This window comes from Cetorhinus maximus, chromosome 16 (assembly GCF_964194155.1).
Source record: "Cetorhinus maximus chromosome 16, sCetMax3.hap1.1, whole genome shotgun sequence".
Taxonomy (NCBI): Eukaryota; Metazoa; Chordata; class Chondrichthyes; order Lamniformes; family Cetorhinidae; genus Cetorhinus; species Cetorhinus maximus.
This window is the reverse complement of record NC_135894.1, coordinates 32321597-32346043: the sequence shown is the minus strand read 5'-3', so window position 1 is coordinate 32346043 and position 24447 is coordinate 32321597. Positions and strand designations below refer to the sequence as shown.

The 24447-nt window shown below is 43.1% G+C and overlaps 1 protein-coding gene across 1 annotated transcript in view; it reads left to right on the top strand.

Moving 5' to 3' along the window:
- Positions 1 to 24447, top strand: part of spag17 (sperm associated antigen 17) — a 342330-nt gene that overhangs the window by 130753 nt on the left and 187130 nt on the right. The window contains exons 24-25 of the mRNA XM_078559611.1: positions 8137 to 8336; positions 22795 to 22883. Coding sequence (XP_078415737.1) covers positions 8137 to 8336; positions 22795 to 22883 — 289 coding nt within the window. The remainder of the gene's footprint in view (positions 1 to 8136; positions 8337 to 22794; positions 22884 to 24447) is intronic.

Below are 24447 nucleotides of genomic sequence, written 5' to 3'. Positions count from 1 at the left end.
GTCCAACAGGTACGAGGTACTTGCTCCCTGTGTGGATGAGGAAGAGGGCTGTAGGGATGATGAGCCAGCTGACCACGGCACCGCGGCAGAGGAGGCCATTCAAGGGGGGGGAGCAACAAGACAAGTGGTAGTTGTAGGGGATTCTATAATTAGGGGAATTGATAGCTTCCTTTGTAAGCAGGATCGAGAGTCTCGCATGGTATGTTGCCTGCCTGGTGCCAGGGTGAGGGACATCTCTGACCGGCTTGAAAGGATATTGGCGAGGGAGGGGGAGGATCCAATTGTTGTGGTCCACGTCGGGACAAATAACATAGGTAAGACTAGGAAAGAGGACCTGTTTTTGGATTATCAGGAACTAGGAACTAAATTAAAGAACAGGTCCTCAAGGGTTATAATCTCCGGATTACTACCCGAGCCACGTGCAAATTGGTATAGGGACGCGAGAATAAGGGAAGTAAGCACGTGGCTAAAGGTGTGGTGCGGAAAAGAGCGGTTCCATTTCGTGGGGCACTGGCATCAGTATTGGAACAGGAGGGATCTGTACCGTTGGGACGGTCTCCACCTGAACCGATCTGGGACCAATGTTCTAGTGAAAAGGGTAAATAGGGTGGTCAACAGGACTTTAAACTAGAAAGTGGGGGGGAGGGAAGGGTAAAACTCCAAGAAATATGACTAATGGGAAACAAAGCAGCAGGTTAGCGTGTGGGGGGGTTGGATTCAACTTCATGGAAAATTATGAAAAAACTGAAAAGAAAGGAGAGCTCAGGAGAGGCTATTAAAGTCTCCAGAACATAAAATAGGACAGAGTGTTTAGAAAGGGCTAGGAATCTAAAGATAAAGGGACGACAAAGAGAAAGGGTAACGGGAAATACAGGACTGAAGGTGTTGTATCTGAATGCACGCAGTATACGAAATAAGGTAAATGAGCTTGTGGGCTAGTTTGAAATTGGCAGGTATGATGTGGGCATCACGGAGACATGACTGCAAGGGGATCAGGACTGGGAGCTAAATATCCAAGGATATACATCCTATCGAAAAGATAGGCAGGTTGGCAGAGGGGGTGGGGTTGCTTTGTTAGTAAGAAATGAAATTAAATCGATAGCAAGAAATGATGTAGGGTCAGCTGATGTAGAATCTGTGTGGGTAGAGTTGAGGAACCGCAAAGGTAAAAAACCAAAATGGGAGTTATGTACAGGCCTCCGAACAGTTGTCAGGATGTGGGGCACAAGATACACCAGGAGATAGAAAAGGTGTGTAAGAAAGGCAAGGTTACAGTAATCATGGGGGATTTCAATATGCAGGTAGACTGGGAAAATCAGGTTGGTAGTGGATCCCAAGATAAGGAATTTGTGGAATGTCTACGAGATGGCTTTTTGGAGCAGCTTGTGGTGGAGCCCACTAGGGAACAGGCAATTCTAGATTTAGTGATGTGTAATGAGGCAGATTTGATAAGGGAGCTTAAGGTGAAGGAACCCTTAGGAGGAAATGACCATAATATGATAGAATATACCCTGCAATTTGAGAGGAAAAAGCTGGAATCAGATGTAACGGTATTACAGTTAAATAAAGGCAACGACAGAGGCAAGAGGGAGGAGTTGGCCAGAATTGACTGGGAGATGAGCCTAGCAGGAAAGACAGTGGAACAGCAATGGCAGGAGTTTCTGGGAGTAATTTGGGAGACACAGCAAAAATTCATCCCTAGGAAGAAGAAGCATACTAAAGGGAGGACGAGGCAACCATGGCTGACAAGGGAAGTCAGGGACAGCATAAAAGCTAAAGAGAAAGTATACAATGCGGCGAAGAGCAGTGGGAAACCAGGGGATTGGGAAGCCTACAAAGACCAACAGAGGACAACTAAAAAAGAAATAAGGAGGGAGAAGATTAAATATGAGGGTAAACTAGCCAGTAATATAAAAGAAGATTGCAAGAGTTTTTTAAGATATATAAAGGGTAAGAGAGAGGCAAAAGTGGACATTGGGCCGCTGGAAAATGACGCTGGAGAAGTAGTAGTGGGGAACAAAGAAATGGCGGAGGAACTGAATAGGTACTTTGCGTCAGTCTTCACAGTGGAAGACACGAGTGACATCCCCAAAGTTCAAGAGAGATGGGGGCAGAGGTGAGTATGGTGGCCATTACCAAAGAGAAGGTGCTAGGAAAACTGAAAGGTCTGAAGATGGATAAATCACCTGGACCAGATGGATTACACCCCAGAGTTCTGAAGTAGATAGCTGAAGAGATGGTGGAGGCGTTAGTGGTGATCTTTCAGCAGTCAGGAAGGGTCCCAGAGGACTGGAAAATCGCTAATGTAACTCCCCCTGTTTAAGAAGGGAATGAGGCAAAAGACGGGAAATTACAGGCCGATTAGCCTGACCTCGGTCGTTGGTAAGATTTTAGAGTCCATTATTAAGGATGAGATTTCAGAATACTTGGAAGTGCATGGTAAAATCGGGCAAAGTCAGCATGGTTTCATCAAGGGGAGGTCATGCCTGACAAATCTGTTAGAATTCTTTGAGGAGGTAACGAGCAGGTTAGATAAAGGAGAGCCAATGGATGTTATCTACTTGGACTTCCATAAGGCCTTTGACAAGGTGCTGCACAGTCGGCTGCTCAGTAAGATAAGAGCCCATGGTTTTAGAGGCAAGGTACTAGCATGGATAGAAGATTGGCTGTCTGGCAGGAGGCAGAGAGTGGGGATAAGGGGGTCCTTCTCAGGATGGCGGCCGTTGACTAGTGGATTTCCGCAGAGGTCAGTGTTGGAACCACAACTTTTCACTTTATACATTAATGATCTAGATGAAGGAACTGAGGGCATCCTGGCTAAGTTTGCAAATGATACAGAGATAGGTGGAGGGACAGGTAGTATTGAGGAGGCGGGGAGGCTGCAGAAGGATTTGGACAGGTTAGAAGAATGGGCAAAGAAGTGGCAGATGGAATACAACGTGGGGAAGTGTGAGGTCATGCACTTTGGTAGGAAGAATAGAGGCATAGACTATTTTCTAAATGGGGAGAGAATTCAGAAGTCTGGAGTGCAAAGGGACCTGGGAGTCCTAGTCCAGGATTCTCTTAAGGTTAACTTGCAGGTTGAGTTGGTAGTTAGGAAGGCAAATGCAATGTTGGTACTTATTTCGAGAGGACTAGAATATAAAAGCCGGGATGTGCTGCTGAGGCTTTATAAGGCTCTGGTCAGACCACATTTATAATATTGTGAGCCATTTTGGGCCCCGTATCTCAGGAAGGATGTGCTGGCCCTGGAGAGGGTCCAGAGGAGGTTCACGAGAATGATCCCAGGAGTGAAAGGCTTAACATATGAGGAACGTTTGAGGACTCTGGATCTATACTCGATGGAGTTTAGAAGGATGAGGGGGGATCTGATTGAAACTTACAGAATACTGAAAGGCCTGAATAGAATAGACATGGGGAAGATGTTTCCATTAGTAGGAGAGACTAGGACCCGAGGGCACAGCCTCAGAGTAAAGGGAAGACCTTTTAGAACAGATTTGAGGAGAAACTTCTTTAGCCAGAGAGTGGTGAATCTATGGAATTCATTGCCACAGAAGGCTGTGGAGGCCAGTTCATTGAGTGTATTTAAGACCGAGATAGATAGGTTCTTGATTGGTAAGGGGATCAAAGGTTACGGGGAGAAGGCGGGAGAATGGGGTTGAGAAACTTATCAGCCATGATTGAATGGCAGAGCAGGTTCAATGGGCCGAATGGCCTAATTTCTGCTCCTTGATCTTATGGTCTTATGGGATGTAGCTGATCATGTTCAAGAGATTTTGCAACCTTCAACCCAATTAATTTTTTGAGTACAACCTCTTTATTAATACTAATTTCTTTTAGTTCCTCATTTTCACAAGCCCCTTGATTTCTTGGTATTTCTGGGAAATTTTCTGTATCTTCCTCTGTGAAGACAGATGCAAAGTAATTGTTTAGGAATTACTGTAAGTCATTGAAGGGTGAGAAACCCTGGACATAAGTGGGCCAATATTTTTTTGTGTGGTTCAGAGGAACAGTCCTGCCCCTCCTGGCCCACAAGGAAGTAATTAAAATTGTAAAAAAAACTTATTTTGCTGGGCATCTCCTGGCATCAGATCCACCTGCTGACTGCTATTTGCAGTGTGATCCATATGGTGTGCAAACTGTGCTATCCAGGATTAAAATTGTGTTGTATCCAATTGACATAATTGGACACCGACTTTGGAATATTTATGACGATCTCACCTTCTTGCAGTGAATATCTCTCGTGCCTTCTGTAGACAGAAGAATGGCACCAACAGAAACTTAAGTACTCTGCCTGTCCCTATTTTAACTTCGGTGTTGGAGGCTAAAATCAGAGCTGCAGAGCTCTACGGAACAGGAAGATTCTTGCAGATTGTTCCATTTGCTCTAAGAGCACCTGCACCATGGAGTCAGTAATATCAAGCAGACTTATCGATGCAGGGCAGAGAGTGATCGGGATATTTTGGAGTCAGGGAATAATGCCTTCTGGCTTCACAGCAATGTTTTTTTAAAAAAAAGCTGGGGCAGGATTTTTAGGTCGGCATTTGGGCGTGATCAACGGGCTCGGGAGCGGCCGGGGAATGGACCGCGGCCTGTGATCGGCCCCCAACCACGATTTCACACTGGCTGGCCAATTAACGGCCAGCCAGCATGAATCATGCGCTGAAATGCTCAGCGCTGCCAGGGTGGGGGAGGGAGGAGGGCGGGTGCTGATGTAAGTGTGGGCACTGGGGAGCGCGGAATGAAAGCTCCCTGAAGGCAGGGAGCTGAAGAATTTAAAAGCAATAAATAAAGATTTTAAAATCCGGAAAAAAATGTCCCCACATCAGAATCAGTCACCTGAACATATACATGTTGAAAATCCTGTCCATTTATTTTTTTTAATTTAATAACAGAAACCTCATCCCGCCCTTGGATGAGGTTTCATCAAAAGTCCGCCTGGCAGATTCGCCCGTTCACCAACCTTAAGGCTGGACAGACCATGAAACATCAGGGACAGTTGGAACTTTAATGGGCTTAATTGCCCTCTTAATTGTTGGCAGGCGCGCTTCCGATTTTTGCACGTGCCAGCCAACCGAAATATTGCGCAAGCACAGGATGACGTTGGGTCACTTGCCCGACGTCATCACTCGCTATTTTACCCTCAAGCAGGCCAGGCACGTGCCCACGTGTTGAGCTAAAAATTCTGTCCCTGATTTTACCTTTTTGTTAGTGGTCACTGCTTGGACCACTGTAGAATTGGAAGCAGAACAGGCCTCTCATGTGCTCTGAGATATTTAGTTTCTGCAATGGAGCCTAAAATACATGTTAGGCCTCCCATTTATGTATGTAATGGGCCGATTGCCTGTTTTAGGTGGCCACCAGGTATGCCTGAAAATGGTCTGACGCAATGTTGGGCAGAATTTTTTCAGGTGTTCTTATGGGGAAGGGCAATGGCCCCCGATATGGAGCCTCATTGTGCTAATTTACACCCATAAAATGGGTCCAACAAGGCCCAATTCCAATCCTGTCAATCGAATCCCTAACATGTTGGAGCTGGATATGGTAGACTGTTGTAATTGGATCCTAAGCCTCCATTGCAGTAGTGTGATCATTTGCAAGAAATCCATAAATTTTCCCCAGGAAGCTGCTACCCTCAAGTTGTCTCCACTACACAATAGAATGAATTGGCAAGAAATATTTTTGCACCACTACATGATATAACAGGTGGATTCTGCCACACATTGAGTTGGACTTTGCAGAGTTTTGTTTTGACGAATCCAACAACTCCTGGAGATAATCTGGCTCACAGTGAGGTACAAATCCAGAAGATCTGCAGTTTTTTTTAAATTCACTCATGGGATGTGGGAATTGCTGACTAGACCAGCATTTATTGCCCATCTCTAATTGCCCTTGTTCAGAGGGCATTTTAAGAGCCAACCACATTTCTGTGGGTATGGAGTCACATGTAGGCCAGAGCAGGTAAGGACAGCGGATTTCCTTCCTTAAAGGACATTAGTGTACCAGATGGGTTTTTACAACAATTGACAATGGTTTCATGGCCATCATTAGACTTTTAATTCCAGATTTTTGTTGCCGTGGCAGGATTCAAACCCAGGTCCCCAGAGCATTACCCTGGATCTCTGGATTACTAGTCCAGCAACAATACCACTACGCTATTGGCTCCCCATAAATGGTATGAGCTGGTCCTGAGAATGGTATGAGCTGGACCTGCTCCTCTTCAGTGCTTCACTCAATATACCCTCTTCAAACTAATATGTAGCTTCCTATTGCAATATGTGAAGTAAGTGACATAGGCTGCTGGAAAGTATTGGTTTCTTTATACTACAGAACTTGAGTATTGCTGAAAAAAAGAGACATGTTGTCAAAGCTTTTTGTCTTGCACTCATCAGGACAGATGCAAGAATGCCAAATTTCAAAGGGAACAACAGTTTGCATGAAAGAAGGGCGCTGATTGGTTAACAAGTGGACTCTGGTCGAAACATTGCCATGGGGAATGCACCAGGAAACAGTTCTCCCCAAGCTTTTCTTTAATTGAAAAAGGATACAATGTCTGCACATATTCTTTCTGTTTGCAGAGGTCAGGGCCCCTGCATACGAATATATGTAGCTTCTCGCAAGTGTAATTGAGTCACATCGCAAGCTCGACTGATGATCTTAAATTGGTGTAATTCTTAGCACATTTCAGTAAGTGTTGTCCAATTATGGAATCACCACATTCTGAGTTTTGCAAGCAAGGGCTGGTTGAGTATGGTCAGTGCTCTGCCTGTTGCGAACAGCAGAAGGGACATGCTGTTTGATATGATCCACCAGTCATTGGGACATACGGCATATATACCTAGCATCACACTGGCACTGAAATTCATATACCACATTACTCATTTGTATGGGAGGCAGATGGTCTTTTTGGCTTGATGGCAGCATTCTGTTGGTGGAGGATACCACTCGTGTTGCTAATGTGTAGTAGCAGTGTGAAGCCTGTTGCTCAAATTTTTGAGGTATCGTACCCAGGGTAATCTGAGGTAGACTGAGCATTTTGCTGGACTGAAAGTGGTGGCCCTAAACTCATTCCTTTAACTTCGCAAAGACTATATAAGACATGCATGTTGCTAGCAATGCTGTGTCCATGTACTCGTTCAACATTGTGATTCTGTTGTGCTTGAGTATATATCTCTGACATTGAGTGAGAGAGTAAGGTATGAAAGGAAGAACAAATGAAACACAAAATAACCCTTAGTTGAGGAGAAGCTTCCAGCCTCAGCTTGCCCTATTCTCTATATCTGCTGATAATTTGATGATGTCCATAATGACTTCCTCAAAAGGTGTAAGTGATGGAGGGTTAGTGGGTTTTTCTCTGGTATGGGTTTGCCCACTTCTGTTATGACTTAATTTAATCTGCAAACAGTAAAATATTATTTAGATGTTGTAAGTTTGAAAAGCATGTAGATAGTGATAATGTGTGTGCGCTGGCCATGCTTGTGTTGCTATGTTATTTGTTAAGAGGGCCTTAGAAGAAATGTGCCAGCAATGCAAAAGGCATTAAATCTAAGCAACAAGACTGTACGTAGGCTATCTGAATGCTTTTGCCTGGAGTCTCCTTTGGGAAGGGAGGTGGAGAACCCCAAAAGGACAGACCCCCGGCATGGCTTTCACGCAACAGGACCCCTATTCTGCATCACAGAATCTAATAGTGTTTCAATTCAGAGTCCCACTTCTTTGTGAGATGTATTGATAAACTGTTCAGTCACTTTACTTTGCATTGTTCTACTATTGGTTCTGCTCCACCTTAAGAGACTGCCACAGACTTTTGTATACTTGCATAGGTCCAGCCATAGGATGCAATCTCCCCACCTCCTCCCACATTGCAGGAGAGAGACTTACCATTATTGTATTCTGGGGAAGTTCAGACAGAAATGGTGCATAAATAGTTGTGTAGAAGTGTGCATTCCAATTCTATACCATTAACGGCACTGGAATTGATACCCTTTTAATCTTCAGATTTGAAAGAGCAATCTTTTAGAGCTGTATTAGAGTGAGGATGGGTCTGGGTTTCAAGTAGCTTTAAAATATTTCATTTATATTACTAGATACGGTATGAATATATAATTTTGTTATATCTGATCCCATCCCCCACAGAAACTATTTGGAATATGTTGCTGACTCAATCTCAGACTGGATGAACAAAGAGGAAGCTAAATATCAATCTGAGCTGGCGGCAAAAGAGCTGGAGCTCCTGAAATTGCCCAAGCCTCCATCTGATGTATTTCCAGAATCCATATCATCTGGTTCTGACAAACAGAAGAAGGGAAAAACTGGTTCTGCAAATAAGCCACGCCGTATGTAATACTATCTAATAATTCCAAATTTTTACTGTTAAAACATTTTTTTAAAATTAGCTTAAACGTAAGAATACTAGCTGTTCATTGTCTATTGGAAATATTTGGATCAAAATGTTGCCCGAGGTAATTTCAGTACACTGATAGTATTACCCACTTAATGGTGGAATTTCAATGGCAGGATTGTGAAGGTGGAGCAATTTTAAGGCTTAATAATTTGATGACTTTGTGGAGCTCCCAGTGAAAAAATATTTCTCATTGGGACTTAACATTTGGAGGGAAATATTGCACTGCTTAAAGGGTAAGTTGTTTTCACAATACTTTCGGCTGTACAGAAGAAATCTATGTCTTCAGAGATGACTGATGGCTGCTTCAAGACAGTTAGCTGCCTACTTTGCAGATTCCAACGTAGAAGTTCTGCTGTAGTAGTTTAAGTAGAGGAAGGAGGCACTGTTTGGAATCAACAGGGTAGCACTTCCAAGAAAATAGGTCAGGGTTAATGGACACACCACGTGCATTGCCACTCAATCCAGGCAGAAGTTAAATGAGGGGCAACCTCACCTTCCATGAGTACTCTTAAGCGTCCCTGCTGCTAACACTTACTAGTCCTAAATTGCATAATTGTTTATCATCAATGCCTAGGAAGTAATGCTTGACCCTTTACACCCTGAAACTTTATCCAGGTGCCATACAGGCAAAAAGCATTCTAACTGCAGCCATGGCTCACTCTCGGCAAAAGCTCATGTGTCCAAGCCCCACTCTAGAGACTTGAACACATAGGGAAGAATTTTCCCCCCGTCGGGGCGGAAATGCAGGAGCGGGCGCGGACGGATGTGCCTCCGATCAGCGCCCCCGATTGGGGGCGCACCGCCACCTTAGGCATGACGCCAGGAAGCGCTCCCTGTGGGCGGGGAGGGGGAATCCCTCAGCCGAGAATGCACTCTTTCACGCATGCGCGCGAAAGAACGCACTCATCTCCCTGAGGCTAAGTGCTGCCTCCGGGAGATCGGCACCAAATTTAAAAATGGTGAAGGGGCAAAAATAAAATTTCCCTGTTACATGAGTTGGGACATGTCCATCACTTTTGATCAAACATTTATTAAATTTTTTAAAACCCTCATGAAACCTCATCCTGCCTGTGGATGAGGTTTCATGCTTTTCCTGAAACCCGCCAGGGCTCCCGGCCTGCCCGCCAACCTTAAAGTTGGACGGGCAAGTCCATTAATTATTTCAATTACTTTTTAAATGGCCTCAATAGGCCGTTGACAGTTTGGTGGGCGCACAGCTGATTCGGCTGCGCCCCCACCGACCTAAAAATTGAAATGACGCAGGATGACGTGGGGAGTTCTGCCTGATGTCATCCTGCATCGAGTGGGCCCCGCCCCCCGCTCGCCGACCTAAAGATCCTGGCCATAATCTAGGCTAACATTTCACTGCAGTTCTAAGGCAGTGCTGCACTGCAGAGGTGGTATCCTTCAGCGGAGATGCCAAACAGAAACCATTTCTGCCCTCTCAGGTAGATATACAACTTTTTGAAGAAAAGCAGACCCTCAGTCCTCTGAGAGTATCTCTAATTCAACATTGCCAAAACAGATTATCTGATCATTATTGCATTACTGTTTGTGGACCCTTATTCTGTACAAATGGGTGCCACCTTTCCAGCATTACAACAGTGACTGCACTATAGAAAGTACTTCATTAAAACATCTGGGACACCCGAAAGCCATGAAAGACACTGTACAAATGTAATTTATCTTTATCTGTCCAAGCTCCTATGTGTCCAAAAAGGCTGGACCAAATCACTAATGTGCCTAGTCACATTTACAGTGTAGGCTCACCTCCTGGCAGGGTCTTGTGCTGGGGAATGGAAAAGTGGTATATCTACCTGAGAGGGCAGAAATGGTTTCTGTTTGGCATCTCAGCTGAAGGATACCACCTCTGCAGTGCAGCACTGCCTCAGAACTGCAGTGAAATGTTAGCCTAGATTATGGCCAGGATCTTTAGGTCGGCGAGCGGGGGCGGGGCCCACTCGTCAACACGTAAAACGATGCCAAACGGACAGCTAATGTTCCTACTGGACAACTCAGTTCCCACGGTGGAACCTGTCTTGATAGATCCTAACTTTTATTTTAGAAACATGGAGGGCGGCTACTGAACAAGAGTCCCAGAGTCTGCTGATGCACTTTTAACAAAGAATAGAACATTTATTAAACAAGAAAAAGATGAACTATATTATACCACTCCTTCACCCACAACCATACCTTTACAGATTCATAAGAATAACACAAGTTACAAATAATCTATTTTATACTCTAATGTTTAAATTATGTATACAGTCCATGTCAAGCAAAACACAATCTGTGGTCGGACACAGCACACTCCAGGATTAAGTGACAGATGCCGCCCAAAACAGATGAATCTCTCATAAACTCCGCCCAGACGCTTGTCACACCGTGAGCCAACCGGTCTCGCTGAAGTCTGTCTCTCTCCTGAGGGTTTCCAGTCTCAACGCTCAAAGTACTTGCCTTGGAATCTTCTCCCAAACAATGCTTTCACTTGGCCATTTTCCACAAAGATCCACCTCCAGGGTTTCAACCACTCCTTCTGATGTTTCTTTCCCCTGCAACATCATGGGCAGGATTTTTCATACAGCGGGCAGGCTTGGTGGGAGTGGATGGGGGCAGATGCGGAGCCAATCGCCGCCCATGATCAGCTCCGCGCCGCCATTTTATGTGGGCGGGCCAATTAAGGCCCCCCCCAACGTAATACGCAGCCAGTAGCACTCAGCGCTACCTGTGCGGGCGGGGGAGGAGGGAGGGTCGGGGCCAGCGCTCTTTCACGTATGTACGCGAAAGAGTACTTCAATCTCCCTGAGGCACGGAGCTGCCTCATGGAGATTGAATCGACAATAAAATTATTAAATAAAAGTTGTAAAAATTTATTTAAACATGTCCCCTCATGTATGAGTTGGGACATGTTTTTAAATTTATGAAATTTTTAAAATTAATTTAATAAACGCTTTAGGAAACCTCATCCTGCTCGTGGATGAGGTTTCCTAAAAAACGCGAAGGCTGCTTTGCCTTTTCGCCTGCCAGCCAACCTTAAGGTTGGACAGGCAGCATTTAGAATAACTTTAATTAGATCCTTAATGGCCTTAATAGATCGTTTACACATCGGCGGGCGTGCAGCCGACTTCAGCGCGTGCCCACCAAACAAAACATCGCTACTACTGAGCACAATGACATCAGGACGTACGCCCAATGTCATTGCGCGTCATTTTATGCGTTGGCGTGTCGGGCCCGCCCCCACACACCGACCGGAACATTCTGCCCCATGTGCATTCAAACTTTGCCTTCCAGGCACTCTCAGATACTCAGCCGTGCCAACAGAATACCACTGCTCCACAGGCCTGTAGTAAGGAGTTACCAACCTTTGGCTGTGTGCTCGGATCTCTTGGCTTCTTGCAAACTGTCATGATATGAAAGGTGGTATTTGCCAGGCTGACCAAATCCACAAGAGAAACTTGGCCACGCTTTCACAGCGATTTTGCAATTTGTATTTATTATGAGAAGGCTTGTGCACCGAAATCAGCAGTAATGAGTCCACTGCCACCTTTTAGAGGTATTAAGGTGGAAATTAAAACATTTATTAACAGAAAAAAACAAACTTAAACACACACAAGGGCCAGAATTTTACGTCCCGCGGGTGGGCATGCGCCAGACCCGAACGGACGTGAAATAGTGCGAGATGACGGGCAGAATAGTGCCAGATTTGCAATAGTGGGCAGGTAAAACAACATTTTACCAGCCGTCCATGATGGTGGGTTTTCATGCCGTATCATCCCAAACCACATTACTTATGCATTCCCAGGAAACATGCCGTCTCCATGGCAGCAGGCTCTGATTCACCTGCCACGCCATCACCTTGCCGCTTCATCACTCCAGACATCACATTTAAAGTACAGCCATGCTCAGTGCTTCCAGCCCAGGACTGCAGCAAAGAAGACATGGCCCTGAAAGGCAAGAAGACTGTAGCCCACGAGTGCCTTTTGGACTCCATGGAGGCCCGCTGTGATGTCCTCCACCCCAGCTCTGGCCGCAGGAGGGGCAGCTACAATATCACTCCAGCTTGGTAGGCAATGGTGATCAGTGACAATGTTGCACAGAAGAGGTTGGCCATCCAGTGCAGATAGAGGATGAATTATGTCATTCATGCAGCCAGGGTATGGCAACCATCTCACCACTCTAATCTCACACACTCAAGCCCATCACACATTCGCTGGCATCTCACTCACTGTCAGCTCAAGAGACATCACCATCCATTCTCACACACATACCCTCACATGTCTATCTGGCCTCATCTCCTCTGGAGACTGCCTCCTCAGCCCTCACCATCTTGAGGCCACTTGCACAGATCAACATGTGCCCCCACATACATTCTGGGATACCCTCCTACCCTACCCTCTCATCCTGCAGCCTCTTCCCTTGCCTCAGGCCACTTCTCCCCCTTTCCCAAGCAAGACCTTGCTCTGCAGCCGTTGAAAAGCCACCCACGTATGGCTGATCTGGTAGTTAGAGACCTACCCGTGAGCCCCACTAAAAGTGATGTGGTGCTGCCTGTGAAGCTTGGCGCTGATGACTCCAAGTGCTGACTGAAGCAAGGTAAACAAACAAACCTTGAAGTCCCAAGCGAAGCAAATCACTTGCATCAATTAAACTGCTTGGCATAATTAGGTGCTCGCCAAAACTGGTGTAGTAGTCAACACAGTTTTTAAACTGTCAAATGCATTCTGACACTCCTGTGTCCATTGAAGTTTATTGTTCTTTTTTTAGTAGTTCAGTTAATGGAGCAACCACACTGCTAAAACTTAGTACAAACTTCCGGTAAACTCAACTCGTGCCCAGAAATCTTAAAACTTCCTGTTTTGTTTTAGGAGCTGGGAAATTCATGATGGTTTTTACTTTCATGTCTCTTGGAGCCACCTGACCATGTCCAACGGTATGGCCTAGATATGTACCTTGCACTTTTACAAATTCACTCTTAGCCAAGTTCACCACCAAATTAGCTCCTTGCAGTCGATCAAACAGTTCTTTTCAGATGTTGTAAATACTCCTCCCACATTTGACTGAAAACATCAATATAACCAGCACAGTTGCTCATTCCTGCAATTACTTTTTTTGTCAGCCTTTGAAATGTTGCTGGTACATTCTTCATACCAAATGGCATAACTTTAAACTGATAGTCCATGTGGCATTACAAAAGCTGATAGCTGATAAAGCTTCCAATATTGGTACATGCCAATGTCCTCACAACAAGTCAATCTTTGTGATAAGCTCTGCTCCTCCCACTTCCCAACACAATTATCCAACCGTGGAATAGGATATGAATCCACTTTTATCACTGTGTTCACGTTTTGATAATCTTTGCGTTCCATCCGGTTTCAGCACCATCACAACAGGTGAATGCCAGTTACCATAACTAGACTCTCTGATGTCATTCTGAAGCATGAATTTAATTTATTTTTGTAATGAGCTAATTTTACTGGATTTAATCTATGAGAATGTTGCCTTTTGAAACTGAATCTCCCACATCTACATCATGTGTAGCTAAATTTGTTTCTCCCTCGGCTTATTTCCATAAATAGCTTTGTGTGACTGCAATAGCTTTTCCAATTCACTTTGACACTTGTCTGGGAGGTAACTCAATATTACATTTACATTTTTAAGTACTCCCCTCATTGTCCAATTTGATTAGAGGAAAATGCATTTCAGAATCCTTCATTTCTACCTCCTCTTTATCTACCACTGCTAATACCCGCTTCTGGTTATCCTCTCTGTCAAAGTACTTTTTAAGCATATTTACATGACACACCCGCTACTTCTTTCTTCTATCTGGAGTATTTATTAAATAATTTACCTCACTCAGTCTCTTTTCAATCCTACAAGTTCCACTAAACTTTGCCTTTAATGGTTCACCTGACACTGGTAACAAAACTAACACCTTTTCACCAACAACAAAACTACGAGCTTTTGCCCTCTTATCTGCATTTGTCTTCATCCCCTGCTGTGATATCTTTAAATGTTCCTTAGCTAACTCACATACTCTTCAATCTTTCTCTGAATTTTGCCACATAATCCAGGAGAGTAATTTTTGAACTCTGACCCACTAGTTTCTCCTGAATCAACCTAAGTGGCCCCCATACTTCATGACCATAGACTAATTCAAAAGGACTAAACCTTGTTGATTCATTAGGGGCACCCCTAATAACAAATAACAGGAGTGGAATCCCCCGATCCCACTCCTGTGGGTAGTCTCGACAATAAGCCCTCATCAGAGTTTTTAAAGTTCGATGTTATCTCCACAAAGCATCTTGTGATTCAGGATGATAAACTAATGACTCAAACTGTTTTATCCCCAGGCTGTTCATTACTTCCTTAAACAGCTGTGACATGAAATTCGAAACCTGATCCAACTATATTCCTTTTGGTAGCCCTTATCATGTAAAATATTTGGTCAACTCCTCTATAATTCTCTTTGCTGTAATACTTCGTAAAGGTATTGCTTCCAGAAACCTAGTGGATACATCCATGACTGTCAACACATACAATTTCCACTTTTAGTCTTAGGGACGGGCCCTACACAATCAATCAGGACTCTGGTAAAAGGTTCTTCAAATGCTTGAATCAGAATTAAAGGTGCAGGTTTAATCACTGCGTGAGGTTTTCCTGTCACCTAACATGTGTGACATGATCTACAGAATTTGACGACATCTTTATGCAGTCCAGGCCAATAAAAATGTTTTTATATTTTTGCCTGAGTTTTCCCAATTCCTAAATGTCCAGCAATTGGAATTTCATGAGCTACTCTCATTGTTACATTTCTGTATCCAGATGGGATAATTAGTTGATGTACTACCGCCCACTTTTCATCTGTTGGAATATGAGATGGTCTCCATTTCCTCATAAACACATTACCTTTAAGGTAATAACATTCTGGAATACGTTCAGGTTACAATGAGAAGGAAAAAAGAGGCATTTAGCAGGTACATGGGAAGCAAATCAGCAGAGGCATTATTGGAGTACAGAAAGTGCAGAGTGGAGCTTAAGAAAGCAATTAGGAGAGCAAAGAGGGAATATGAGAAAGCTCTGGCTGGTAAAAGTAGGGAAAATCTCAAGATATTCTATAAGTATATCAATGGGAAGAGGATAACCAGGGAAAGAGTAGGGCCCATAAGGGACCAAGGGGGCAATCTATGGATGGAGCCAGCAGACATCACTAGAGTGTTGAATGAATACTTCACATCGGTCTTCACCCAAGAGAATGAGGATGAAGGTATCGAACTTGGGGAGAGAGACTGCAAGGTTCTTAAGCAAATTGATTCAGGAGTGACAAGGTATTGGAGGTGTTGGCAGGCTTAAAAGTGGACAAATCTCCAGGTCTGGATGATTTGTGTCCCAGATTGCTGAGGGAGGCAAGGGAGGAGATCGCAGGGGCTCTGACCGAAATTTTTAATTCCTCTCTGGCCATGGGGGAGATGCGAGAGGACTGGAGAACAGCTAATGCAGTTCCACTATTTAAGAAGGCTTGTAGAGATAAGCCAGGGAACTACAGGCCAGTGAGTCTCACGTCAGTGGTCGGGAAACTATTGGAGAAAGTTCTGGAGGAGAGTATCTATCTACACTTGGAGTGGCGAGGTTTGATCAGGGATAGTCAGCATGGCTTTGTCAGAGGGAGGTCATGCCTAACAAATTTGATTGAATTTTTTTGAGGAGGTGACCCGGTGTGTAGATGAGGGTAGTGCAGCTGATGTAGTTTATATGGATTTCAGCAAAGCTTTTGACAAGGTCTCACATGGGAGACTTATAAAGAAGGCAAATGCACATGGGATACAGGGTAATTTGATAAGGTGGATTCAAAATTGGCTTAGTTGTAGAAGGTAGAGGGTGATGACAGAAGGATGCTTTAGTGACTGGAAGCCAGTGTCAGTGGCGTACCACAGGGATCTGTGCTGGGTCCCCTATTATTTGTCATTTATATAAACGACATAGATGACTATGTGGGGGGTAGGATTAGTAAGTTTGCGGATGACACAAAGATTGGCCGAGTGGTTAACAGTGAGGTCGAGCGTCTTGGGCTACAGGAAGATATAGACGGGATGGTCAAATGGGCAGATAAGTGGCAGATGGAATTTAATCCTGAAAAGTGTGAGGTGATACACTTTAGAAGGAGTAATTTGACAAGGAAGTATTCAATGAATGGCATGATACTAGGAAGCTGTGAGGAACAAAGGGACCTTGGCGTGTGTGTCCATTGATCTCTGAAGGCAGAGGGGCATGTTAGTGGGATGGTGAAAAAGGTATATAGGACACTTGCCTTTATCATTCAAGGCATAGATTACAAAAGTAGGGAGGTCGTGTTGGAGTTGTATAGAACCTCAGTGAGGCCACAGCTGGAGTACTGTGTGCAGTTCTGGTCGCCACATTATAGGAAGGATGTGATTGCACTGGAGGGGTTGCAGAGGAGATTCACCAGGATGTTGCCTAGGATGAAACATTTAAGTTATGAAGAGAGGTTGGATAGACTAGGGTTGTTTTCGTTGGAGCAGAGAAGACTGAGGGGCGACCTGATCGAGGTGTAGAAGATTATGAGGGGCATGGACAGGGTGGATAGGGAGCAGCTGTTCCCTTTAGTTGAAGGGTCAGTCACAAGGCGGCATGAATTCAAGGTGAGGGGCAGGAGGTTTAGGGGGGATGTGAGGAAAAACCTTTTTACCCAGAGGGTGGTGACGGTCTGGAATGCACTGCCTGGGAGGGTGGTGGAGGCGGGTTGCCTCACATCCTTTAAAAAGTACCTGGATGAGCATTTGGCACGTCATAACATTCAAGGCTATGGGCCAAGTGCTAGTAAATGGGATTAGGTAGGTAGGTCAGGTGTTTCTCACGTGTCGGTGCAGACTCGATGGGCCAAAGAGCCTCTTCTGCACTGTGATTCTGTGATTCTGCTTTTGCTTCCGAATAAGCTGTCTAGTATAACTTCTTTATTTGTGAATCCTTCTGCTGTAACTCTACCAATTTCACTGAGCTAAACACTTCCGCCTCATTCTCTTCTACCTTCTGTTCCTGCACAATCTTTTCAAAGACAGATGCAGCTAATTGGATGCCAGCATCCTTCCCCTGCCTTTTAAACTCCTCCTTTTCCTGTTTCAACCTATGAGTTTGTGATTGTTACTGCACAATCTGGAAAAAATCCAGGATGTTCTTTCTGCAACATCTCTGTTGAATGCATCTCCACAGGCTGCTCGACTACAGTAGGCATCACAAACATCTGTAACCCACCTTTATCATTACCTAAGATAAATTGAACTCCTGCAATGGGAAATTTTTCCACTATTCCAAAAACCACCTCACCTGTTTTCAACTTACTTTTTAAATTTATCTTCCACAATGGAAGAGGTTTAGCATCCCCATGATTTCCACTTATTACCACTCTTCCCTGCAATACTCCCTCTGAACAACAAATAGCACTATCCCATAACATTTAGGACTGACTAACCCCTGTTTCATTAAAATTTTAACATCTTTGCCCGGCCCACCCTGTACACATGGAAAGACTTTCTCTTCACACACAAAATCTTTAAACATTTCTGTAACCTGCCCTTCAGAACTCCCTTGGTTAAATTGTGAACACATTCCCACTTCTTTACTTACCACTGATTCTTCCTGTTTCACCTGTACACAAACCACTGTTTTTTTCTTGTTCCTGGATCTGAGAACCCACAGAACTCTTATTTCCAGAATTTTTCTGCACTCCAACTACTGCAATAGGGTTTCCCTGTAACCTCCAACACATTGACTTTGTGTACTCCACCTTATTACAGTGAAAACATTTAAGTCTTCAAGTGTCACTTCCACCCTCAGCACTTTCCTTTCTGGTCTGAGGAGAAACTTTCTGACAATTCCCAACTGCTCCTTCTCTTCCCTGCCTACCTGCCTTCCTGTCACCTTCCCACTTTCTATCCTTGGATTTAAAAGGGTGATAAAAAATGTTTAGACCTATAGACTAGTTCATAATCATCAGTTATCTCTGATACTTATCTAGCCATTTTAGCCGTCTGTTCTAATTACTGAAGGAATTGAATCTTTAAATTCTTTCAAAAGAGCTGCACATATTGTCTCTACCTTTAAAGCCCATATCCACCGGTCAAAATTACTTTGTTTTACTCTCTCAAACTCAATATAAGTCTGCCAGGCTGTTTCCTTACATTCCAGAATTTCTGCCTGTATGACTCAGGAACCAACTCATATGCACCCAAGGTAGCCCTTTTTACTGCCTTATAACCCATCGATACTTCTTCTGACAGTGAGGCATATATCTCATGAACTCTATCTACCAACCTAGACTGTAAAAGCAATGTCTGGATTTCTTATGGCCATTTCATTTGCTTTCTTCTTAAATGAAATAAATAACGCCCCTACATACCTCTCCTAAAACTTCGGAAGAGCATGCACAAATTTAAACATTTCCCCACTAGGCTTTAGGTTAAAAGTGGTTATTTCCACATCAGAACCTTCCTCAGCACCTGAAGTCTCTTTTTTAACCTCCAACCTTTTAAGCTGATATTCTCTTTCCCTTCCCTTTTATCTTTCCTCCATTGCTAACTTCTCCTTCTGAAGGTCAAGTTTTCACATTCCATTTCTCTTTGAAATGTTCTCTCTTTTTCATTCTCTCTCCCTTTCGCCTCCAATTCAAGCTTTTTCATTTGTAACGGAAGTCTTGCCACCTCCAGTTGTAACTCACTAGTTTCAGGTACCCCTTCCAATTTCAAATGCTTTGCTATTATTTCAATTATGTCCACTTTCTTTGCCCCAGCGGTTAATCCTAACTGCAGCTTATTCGCCAGTTCTGTTAAATGTGCCTTAGTTACTTTTTTTAAACAAATCAGGGTTACATCTTCCACTCCCAGAAAAGTCTTAGCAATTGTTAAAGTCATTTTTGCAGTCTAACCATTTTAAAATCCCTCAACACCAACTCCTGAGTTCAATGTTCTTCTCGCACTTGTAGCCTTAAGATTCACCAACTCCAAGCCAATCAAGGAATTTCAAAAATCCTGTAAAGGACCTCCAATTTTCTTATGATATGGCAGGTGGCATTTGCCAGGCTGACCAAATCCACAAGGGAAACTTGGCCACACTATCACAATGTTTTTGCAATTTGTATTTCTTACGAGAAGGCTTGTGCACTGAAGTCAGCAGTAATAGGTCCACGACCACCTTTTAAGATTTTAAAGAGTAAATTAAACGAAGTATTAACAAAAAAAAATGTAAACACACGCAAGATTATAGTTATAACAGTTCCCAAAATTTCTACTTAACCAGACTTCCAGCTACACACCCCCTTCAAGGCAACAGTCTAAATAGATACCAAAGTTATAACGTCATCTAGCAATTTTACCACAAGTACACATTGGACAATGGACTTCCAAAGGCTTTTAACACAATTTTGGTTACTGGAACTGCAAACTTCTGCAGAATGGCTGGAGGCTTTTGCCAAGTCTATTTCACAGTCACCTTTCAGATCTCATACGGCTACCCACACACAGATTTCCATCCTTCTTTAAATATATTTCTCCCTTTGTGATTTGTAAATCCCATTGTTCAACTTGTCTTTAGAAGTTACTTTTCTCAGAATATAAAAATCTTTCATGCTCTTGTAATGGCCAGCATTTTTGGGAAATAATAAACATAATAACCTTGCCCTATTTATCTTGCCAGTTGTAAGCATTTTCCATGTCTCTTTGAAAATCACACATTTTTCTACTTATCTAAAAATGCTAATTTCATTCACATTGTCTCTGCTGAGACTTCACCCTAGTTCACTCATCTCCATTTCAAACACCTGTTTTACACCTCACTTCTTTGATAATTTAAACATTAGAGTCCCCCCATCTGTAATTTAATTAAATCAGCCACACGTAGAACCATACACACACACATACATAAACCTACTTTAAAATATCTCAAAATAATATTATGAAAAATATGATAGTTTCTTGACACAAGCCCATTTTGCCTTGATTCTGCTCCCTGCAGCTTTCTCCCTTTAATTCGGAGCCTTTTCCTCTGCTCCATACTTTAACTTCACTGAACAGGGTCTTGTTCCTGATTCCTGTTTTTGTCCTTTGACTTAATTTAAAGGGCTTCTTGGGACCTTTCTCCTTTTCCTTTAGGACCTGCTCCCTGCAGTTCCCCCTCCTAACTGACTGCTGACAACTTCATATCTCCCTTGAGATCCAGAACTCACTCGACATTCATTGTTACTTTAACTTTAGAGCAACTCATCTAAGATTCTTAGACTTATTTCCTCAGCAGTCTGCTAGTATGTCCAGCTACAGAGAGACTTAAACTGCTCCCTTCTCCTTAGAGCATAATCACCAGCTGAACCCAAACTGCTTTCTGTTTTTCTGGGCTGAATTTTCTCCCCGTTGTGGGGGGGAAGTTAATGGGCAGGTGCGTACAGGCGCTCTGCCGATCGGCGGCCCCGATTTTATGTGGGCGGGCCAATTAAGGCTGTGCGCTCCCTGTGCGGGTATCCCAAAATCGAGAGTGCGCTCTTTTGCGCATGCGCACTCAGGGAGATCGGCTGTACATGTAAAAAAAATAAAGGTAGAAAAATAAAATTTCCCTTACATGTCCCCTCATGTGACAATGTCACATGAGTTGGGACATGTCCATAATTTTTACAAAATCTTTTGACCATTGACAGGTCGGCGGGTGCACAGCTGATTTCGCTGCACTCCCGCCTTCCTGAAAATTTAAGTCGGACGCGGTGACGTCAGGAGTTCACCCCGACGTCACCACGTGTCATTTTATGCATTGGCGAGCAGGCCCTGCCCCTGCTCACCGACTCGTAAAATTCTGCACTCTGTCTCTGTGTGGGCCTCCTGTTGCTAGGCAACAGCACAGTTTTCCCCACTTTGTTTTTACTTCCCTAAACCACTTAAAGGATCATAAATTCTCATTAAAATGCAGTATACAAACAAACCCACAGACTTGCAGGCAACATTCTAAAGTGACCAAAACCCAGGTTTTGTCGTCCTTACCACACACATAGAACATAAAAGTTAAACTTAAACTTAAAGCTGTAGCTTACTCCTAACACCCACCAATACAAATATAACACTCTTAAAACTAACTCTAGTTCCTAACAATGGAGAAACAAAAGCAAAGCTTTAGGCCTAAGGTACCGGCCTCAAAGCCATATTGCTATATTGGACAACAACAGCTGGAAGGGTCTGATCTGAATCAGGTCCAGGTACAAGCCCTACTGGAGTACCCTTGGAGAAAACCACAAAGTTGAGCCACGAAAGCCAAGTCGTCATCCCACCTCATTATCATGGCACTGTTAGACTGTTATTGCAAGCAGGTCTGCTGTACTCCTTTAGGAAATTTCAGAAATCCAGAGGCAATTTAGAGGGAGTGGACACCCAGTGTATTAGATCTCCATTTCTTTATTCCTGACCTTTCCATTTGAGAATTTCCTAGGTGCTGACCCTAGAAGACTCAATCCTACAATCTTTTTGGTTATGTCTTTGGTTGTCTTTAAATTTACTTGTGCCTTTTCCCATCATCTGGTCGACTGTACATTGCCATGATTATTGATGAGCTTAATTACAGAAAATGAGGCATATGACTTCACTGCACTATTATTACCTCATTAAAAAATAATCTACCCATTTTAGGGCATGGTGCTCCACTATCTGTTGAAAACCATAACAGAAAATTGGGCAGATGTGAGCATGGATATGACATAATATCAATTTTATATTCCCATCCTTGAGCCTAAGTTAAATGGATAATATTTATATTTTCAATGTGTTGACCATCAGGAATTGGAGACCATGATAGCAATTCTCTGACTTTGTCCTGCCAGGAGAGAACCTTGCCTGCCAGGATCACAATTAAGCACATGTCATATGATTTTAAGACCCATTACACAAAGAGGTGGTAAATCGTAGCTATGTCTAATTTTCCAGTAGCTGCTTGGCTTAGTTGGTAGTGAGTGAGTAGGTTATGGTCCAAGACTCGCTATGTAATTCTACAGGCTGACAACTGCACTGTTTTTCAGTCAAAACGTTATAACTAGGCCCACAAACCAAGCTGGATGTAAAAGATCACATGTCTCTTTTTGAAGTAGAACAGGGAGTTTTCCTAGTGCCCTGGCCGAAATGTACAGCCTCATTAAAAACAATTTGTCTCAACATTCATTCATTTGCTGTTCATTGGTTCTTCCTGTGTGCAAATTGGCTGTCATGTTTGCCTGCTTAACTGTAATAACTACAGTTCAAAAGTAATTAGTTATGAAGCACTTTGGGACATCCTGACAGGTTACTTTACAAAGTTCTTTCTTCTTAATTGTAGGTCACAGTTGGTACTATAATGTAAATTCTTTTCTTTTTAAGTGAGTATTTCAGGACCACCAACCAAAACAGAAATTGAAGAAGAAGAGGAAAAAAGTAATGACTCTTTCATTCGCGAGGGATCACTTAAAGTAAATATTTTGCATTTGTATTACAAAAGTATAACACATTTCCCACTGTATTATAACTTTTGTTGTAAAGTTTTATGCATAAAAATTTTACATGCTTAATGTTGTCTCAGAGATTCCAATTCCATAGGTTAATCCTGATCTTATCTTTGGCTTCAAAATGGAATATCATTGTTGGCATGTTACAGATGGAAACAGGGATCTTCCACTTTGACAGAATTTTGATACATCTTGATTGGGCGAGAGCTTCATCTGTTCTAGTAACCCATTCCTGACCCTGGAGTCTCTTCTAGTGTGAGGATATTTTTCATATTTTAGGCAGGCCTTGGGCACAGTGCAATGCAGCTTTAGGATTATTTGCAAAGAGAACAAAAGTAAAATTCCACCTTAATTTGTGAAGTCGATTGCCCTGTGGTCAACTGTGTAGATGTGTGATTTCTCAAATTTTTTGCTGAGCCCCTACAGTCAGTTATGTCCACCATTTTTTAAAGTATTTAGCCATAGTCGACAATGGACCATAGACATTAGAGAAAGCCAATTGATTGTATATAGCTTGAGGGACACCATTCCACAAGCATGGGGCAAGGTGAGGAGGCAGGCCTCTATGAACTACTACAGTCGTCGGTACAGGGATTGAACCCATACCATTGGTGTCATTATGTATCACGCGTTAGACATCTAGCCAACTGAGCTAACCGATATCCCACCTCCTTTTTTAAGGAACAGTATTTTAACATAGAACAAGAAGATTTTATTTTCTTGGCTAACTTAACACATTGTTTAAAACAGAAAGCACAGTACCATTACTAATCAATAAAGCAACATTTGATGGCTTACCCTTATCTCAGTGAGTATATTGGATGGTTCTATGCACTCATGTACAATTTGTGGAATCTCGATTTTATTTTAGAGTTTCAAACACAAATATGTTTCTAATTCAAGCTGCTTCTATTCTTGTTTTCAATATAAATCAGTGAAAAAAAAAAATCCTGCTCCCCATAGTTATGTTGAGACAAAGCACACAAGTACTTCGGCTGTTTAGGACAACTTAGGTAACTTTTTTTTTCCAAGTTGAGAGCTAAATTGATTGAGAATTATGAATTTAAAATTATTTCGCAAAATGGTCACGAGCAATACTTATCAAATTCTATTGTAGGGTCATGGCAACCTTGCCATTTGTTATAAAGACCTCTGAAAGTACTGAAAACATCAACAGAACTTTGTGCAAAGCTGAGACAAATGCTCCAATATTATATCTTTAAGCTAGCACCAACATTTCTCAGTCCATAACGGCAGAAGACATTGTTGGGAACATAGTTACAGTGGCCCAGATCTTCCGAGGAGCAGCAACCATCGCTGGATTGCCACTGCATCCAGAAATTTGCCCTTCCTGATGCTGCTCTACATTTTTACTAAGGTCTTCCAAACCTGGCTGTCCCAGAAATGCAGAGCGCAGCATCCCTCGAAGAACTCCATTGGATCTTGGTAGAGTCAGGGGAAGAAAAACATGCCCCACCAAGTAGAGTCAGATATATTGAAGGTGGCAAGGCAGGTTGAGAAAGTGGTT